Source organism: Ursus arctos, unplaced genomic scaffold, assembly GCF_023065955.2.
Source record: "Ursus arctos isolate Adak ecotype North America unplaced genomic scaffold, UrsArc2.0 scaffold_2, whole genome shotgun sequence".
NCBI classification, from domain to species: Eukaryota; Metazoa; Chordata; class Mammalia; order Carnivora; family Ursidae; genus Ursus; species Ursus arctos.
The window spans coordinates 99,247,368-99,253,367 of record NW_026622874.1 but is presented as its reverse complement, the minus strand read 5'-3'; the positions used below and the strand labels follow the sequence as shown (position 1 = coordinate 99,253,367).

General features: G+C 44.2%; 1 protein-coding gene across 2 annotated transcripts in view; it reads left to right on the top strand.

Annotated features, from left to right (window-relative positions):
* Positions 1–656: 656 nt before the first annotated feature.
* The window catches only part of LMTK2 (lemur tyrosine kinase 2), an 81,720-nt gene continuing 76,376 nt past the window's right edge, over positions 657–6,000 (top strand). Inside the window, exon 1 of one of the 2 annotated variants that reach the window (XM_026516272.4) lies at positions 657–1,047. In XM_026516272.4, the coding sequence (XP_026372057.2) occupies positions 960–1,047 (88 nt within the window). In that variant the 5' untranslated portion in view covers positions 657–959. The remainder of the gene's footprint in view (positions 1,048–6,000) is intronic. The other variant, XM_026516273.4, reaches the window with a different exon arrangement.

Sequence of the window (6,000 nt, the reverse complement as noted above, 5' to 3'; positions counted from 1 at the left end):
GCTCCTGTCCTCAGGGAGCTTACAGTCACAGGAACAATGAACTATGGCAGCTGGAATAGCAGTCTGTCTAGGGACAGGGCGGGGCACTAGGAGATGCCAGTCATTTCTCCTGGGGCTGGGAGGGGCCTTCTAAGATGACATCATCCTTTAGGTGACTCTTGACAGTGGAAACAGAGTGTGCCAGGTGGCCAAGAGAGGACAGGAAGGAAACTTTTGGCAAAAGGAACATCTTGAGCTCAGGAGCTGAGTCAGTGGGTGTGAGGGGAGAGCCATTCTATTCTTGTTGAACTAAAATGAAAGCCCAAGTATCCTTGATGGCCGATAGGATGTGTAGGTCAACCTAAGAAGGGCCTAAAACGGCTATGACAAGTAAAAAGGCAGAAGACAAAACAGACCTATTTTTGCTCATTTTAAAATATTGAAAAAAATTCGATGGATTCTGAATGCTTTTTATTGTCTTCTTTACACTTCCCTGTATTTTAAAAATTAAAATTGTCGGCATTACCTGCTGCCCACGCACTCCTCCGTCTGCAGGGGGCGCACCGGCGGCCACCCTACCTCTTTCGGAATGGTGGGCGGGGCCCCTCGGGCTTGTGTGGAACTGACGACTGGCTGGCTGGGCTGTTCGTCACGGCGTCCCGCCCCCGCCCTACGTCACATGACGCAGCCCATCATGGCGGCGGGAGCGCGGCTGCCCTGGCTCGCGGCTCCGCAGGACTGCTGCCGTTGCTGCTTTTGAGAGGTGGCGGCGGCGGCGGCAAAGGCGGGCGGGCGGGAAGGATGGTGTTTCTGTGGCCCGGGCGGCGGGTGCGGACCAGGAGCCAGGCTGAGGTTTGGCCGAAGCGACGTGTGCTCTGGAGCAGCCGGCGCGGGTGCCGCTGAGGCAGGCAGGACCGACTGACGGACGGACCGACGGAAGGCGACCCGAGAGCCGGCCCCCGGGCCGCGCCGTGGGCGAGATGCCGGGGCCGCCGGCGTTGCTGCTACTGCTGTTGCTCCTGGCCGCCGGCAGTGCCGGGGCCGCGCCACTTCCGCAAACAGGTGCAGGTGAGCGGGCCAGCTGCGGGAACCTAGGCTGCGGGGCCACTGCGACGGGGGTGGCCGGGGAGGAGGCTGCGGGCCCGGTCCGGCGTCGGCGCGGAGGAATAGGAGGGCCTGCCGGGGCTGGAGGCCCGGGGAAGCGAGCGATTAGGGAGGTTTCTGCCGCAGGGGCGTGGGGTGGGGGAGCGGGCAGCCTCTCCAGGGCCGAAGCGGGGGCGAGGCGAGGCGGTTGGGGCCCGGGAGGGCGGCGAGCGGGGTGGCATCAATCGACCCCTCCCGGGGTAGCCTGCGGTACCAGCTCTGAACCTGTTGCCTGAAGGTCCTCAGCCTACATCCCTTTCTGGCAGTTCTGCTTCCCTTTCAGATGACACCTGCCTCCTGTGTGTTTCTCACATCTTATAATAAGACCCGTTTCTTATCCCTAATCCTACTTAAATGCAAATGACTTGGTGAGATGTGCGGAGTTTCCTTCGCTCCCTGCAACTTGTTCGGAAGTTGTAAATTGATTTTAGACGCTGTGCTTTTTATTCGGATTGAATCTCTGGGGATGAGAAGGAAACAACTCTGTAAATATTTCTATTTTAGGAAGCCAGTGATTAGAGTAGCAGCCTTTGAGTAACTATTGACAGAATGGCCCAAGGGTGATTGAAGTTTCTATTTTAGCTACGTCAGGGTGTGATTTTCTTTTTTTCTCCCCATATTCTCAACATCGTTTTCAGTTGTGGTTTATTCTCCCAGATAAAACTTTACCCCAGGAAAGCATCCCAAGTTGGGTTATTTTTTATTTTTTTTAAAGGAAGAAAAATCTGGGTTAAGATTTAGTGCTTATCTTTAATAAAGAGAGACTGAAATTTCATAGATTCATTAAATTTTAGTATTGGAAGAGACCTTAAAGAAAATTGAGTCTGATATCTTTGTTTTGCAGTTGAAGATACTGAGGCCCTGGGGGTCAAATGACCTACCCAAGGTGACACAGCTAAATTGTAGGTGGAGCCACATCTAATACCCAGGTCTTGGATTCCCCTAGTTGTGTGATTTTTCCGCTTCCCCACTTCAACCCGTGTAAGTGTTTAGGCATACTCCTGAGGTTGAGTTATTTTTAAGTGATGTTCACTAGATACACAATGTGGAAGTTACCTTCCCCAGTAAAGACAAACACATCTACAATGAAAGTTATGTATAATTGTTTCCAGAGCTACACCAGGTTATGTCATTGAGTGCCCTCTAGTTGAGTATTATCTGTTATCATTGTACCATGTAATGTATCGCTCAATTTTTGGCACTGCCTTAGATCAAATATTTGTTAGGTGAATTCTGTTTTCTGATCTGATAGATAAGAAAAATGAATGATACTAGAAGTGTATGATGCCCAGGTAAGAGTCACAGAAAGTACCTAGGAAGTGATAAAAGACTATATGGAAAGATGTTGATATTGAAAGAAACTGATGGTGAAATTGAAAATTAGCACTAGAGTAGGATAGTGGACAAAGAATATTCAGTGAGAGGGATTCAAGAAGTTTCCAGATGACTTTGCACTTAAATTTTTATATTTTTTGAAAAATAAGTTCTATGTGAGAACCTATGGAAATGTGTCTGCCTATAAACCTCTTAACATGATTTTTATTCCATTCTTCCACTATTTTATAGAGGTGTGAATCATAAAATCGGAGGTTTTTTGGGGACATTGTAAAACAAAACAATCAGGAAAATTAATTCATAAATAGAAACACCAAATTTTGACGTAAACAAAGCATAAAGAAATATTTGCTGATTTATAGCAGCTTTTGCAGATTTTCCCTTCATATTCTGTTGCTCAGAAGGTATATGACTAGACATATGGCATATGAATGAAGGTTAAATTCTGTGGAAAAGATGCATAATCACACATAGATTTGGGGGTTTGTATTTCCATCCAAAAGAGATTATTAATCCTGGTAACAGAGATGGATTCCTGATGAAGATGTATTAGGCCAGGAAGAATAAAGAAACCTTTGAGCTAATCCTGGGAAATGATCTCACTGGTTAAGAAAGAGGAACCCCTCTTGAACATATATGCTAGATAAAAGAGCAGTTAAATGTTGAAAACAGTAACTCACAAGCCTTTGATTATCTCGGGGACTGGCCATTTTCTTATGAAGGATAGATCCATCGCATAGTGTCTTTTGTCTTCTTGGCGTTGTTCTTTCTATTTAAATTTCAAACTGGTTAATAGTGCCTTGAAGAAAGCATGGCTTATCAAAAATAGGTTGGAAAAAATGCTTGAATTTAACCTGTGCATGGGGAAAGAAATGAGTCAGTTAACTAAAATTCAGCCAAAATTCATTTCTAGGTTTGGAAGTTGAAAAGGGCATTTACCCATTCAGTCATAATTAAGCTTTGTTAAGTATGTGGATTGCCTTTGCCCATCAGGCAAGAAGGCATTTCTTTCTTTTCTTTTTAAGTTTTTATTTTAATTCCAGGTAGGTAACATACAGTGTTGTATTAGTTTCAGGTGTACAAGGAAGGGATTTCTTGCTTGAACTTTATTTTGGGCCTCTCTTTATTGCCCTGGGAGTTGCTTATGCCCTTTTTGGGGGCCTCTTCCTGAGAATGTCTATTTCTGCAAGGGCCCTTGTTATGTAGATGGAGATCTCCCGTCGGTCCTCACTAGGAAGCTTCCATAAAGGGAGAGAGTCCACTGTTTTCACACAGAGTGAAATTACCAAACTAAGGTTACAGTTGAGAAATTATTTTCTCCTGGTCATAGTTATCAGATCATTCTTCTCTTAGAAAACATTTATGCATGCACCTTTTGTAAGATTCTCGGGATTCACATCCTAAAAAAGATCTTCTGTTTGTATTTGTGAAGGCATTCCCCTAAGTCCACAGTTTGTTATTAATATTAGGATAGTGGTTAGACAAGGAAACCCACTTCTATTGTTCTGTGGCATATTAGGTCACCGAGTACAGAGGAAGCTTTTAGCAGTTCCAGATAAAGGAGCTCACGGAAGTCTGTGAAGCCGGTGGGACTCGGCTACTTATTAAACAGCGGCTTGTGAAACCGGGGCTCTCGTTTTAAATTAAACAAACAGACTTGGATCTTGAAAAAGGTTCTGCAGTAAAGGAAGTGCTTTAGAAAAGTGTGAATTTTTGTGTTTATTTCAATAGCTTCTGAGAAATAATGATTTTCAACAGGCTTTTCATGCAGATTATTTCAAGATTTATGGCTGTAGGGCTTGAGATTTGATTTCGGTTGGGAATGTTGTAGTTGCTCTCAGTTGGTGGTATTTTGGAGTTAACTAAATATGCTCGTTTGTACAGTATTAGGAAGTCTGTCCAACAGTTTTGTAGCTGATCAGCATTGAACTTATCAAATCCCAACAGTTTCGCTGGTATCAGTGTGCTGACTGTTCATGCAATTCCCTTGAAATTTAGGGAGTCCTCGGGCCTGCTGTGTCACTTAGATAGCAGCTGTAACATGTCACAAAAAAGACTTTGTAACGTAAATGAAATGTCCCATAAGGGGTGGCCATGGTTCTGCAACAAATGAGTCTTCAAAAAAGTCCTTGTAGGTGGACGTATCAAAAGAAGCCAATGTTTGAGTCCCTTTAAGAGTGAAAGTCATGAACCGTCACAGGAGGAGGGGGTGTTGAGGATAGAACTTGGACTTTGGAATCAGTCTGGGTGGGAGGCCTTCCCTTGCCACTTGAATGGTGTTGGGACCTTGGGCCAGTTACTTGACCTCTCCAAGCTTCTCAGAACTCAGCTCAGAAAAAGGATGATGATATTTACCCTAAGGGTTGTGGGAGGTCGTGTCATGGTGGTGTGCCATGCCTGCTACGTTGGGCTTCTTCATTGCTTCAGATTTCCTTGTAAAATTGGTGGGTTACCATGGAATCGACTAATGGTGAGTGGTATGGTGCAGAGAAGGAACTCAAAGTGGAAGCTGCTTATCATGGCATGCCTAGAGTTTACTGGATTTAAAAACCTTTGTTACTTAAAATAACTTGAATGATGGGTGAAGAAGAGATCCTTCACAGAGAAATCTGGCTTGTTTAAGGTTAATACATAGGCTGGTATTGTTATGTCTTGAAATTCATAATGTTGGGGAATTGTGCTAGAAATTTTTAGGATGATCTGGATTAGTCCACTTTTATGTAATAAACCTGTTTTTAAATGTCAAGATTATTAAAGCTCTTGCATGTGAACAGTTTCTGGTTTTAATGTACTTGAAGGAACCATGAGCAGTGCAGGTCTAGTTGATCCAAACAAAATGTGTACTTGAACAAAGCATCCCTGAAAACAGCCCGCTGAGCTGGGCCCTTAGAAAGTGTCATTGGGAGAGATGACCATGACTGAGTTGTTTCCTCCCTCTCTTTTAAAGTCATGTGTTTTTGTAGTCTTCTAGCTGTGCCTTACTTTTCTTAAAAGGTTTATTTTATTATTTTTTAAAGTTTATTTATTTAAGTAATCTCCGCACAACGTGGGGCTTGAACCCACAACAGCAAGATCAAGAACCACAAGCTTCCCGGTCTAAGCCAGCCAGGGGCCCTTAAGGGGTTTATTTATTACTCAGGCTCGAGGAAAAGAATATTAGAGGAGAAGTTGTACAAATGATCCTGGTCTAAAACACACTATATCTAGGGTTGTTTTTAGTTTCGATTTTCTTTCTTTTTTTTTTTTTTTAAAGATTTTATTTATTTATTTAACGGAGAGAGAGACAGCCAGCGAGAGAGAGAACACAAGCAGCGGGAGTGGGAGAGGAAGAAGCAGGCTCCCAGAGGAGCATGGAGCCCGATGTGGGGCTTGATCCCAGGACCCCGGGATGACACTCTGAGCCTAAGGCAGCCTAAGCCTTAACGACTGAGCCACCCAAGCGCCCCTAGTTTTGATTTTCAACTTTTCTGTAAATCTTCATATGAAGAAGACACTGTAAGAGAAAACTGAGGAAATATGGTAAAATCAGTGCATCGGAGCAAA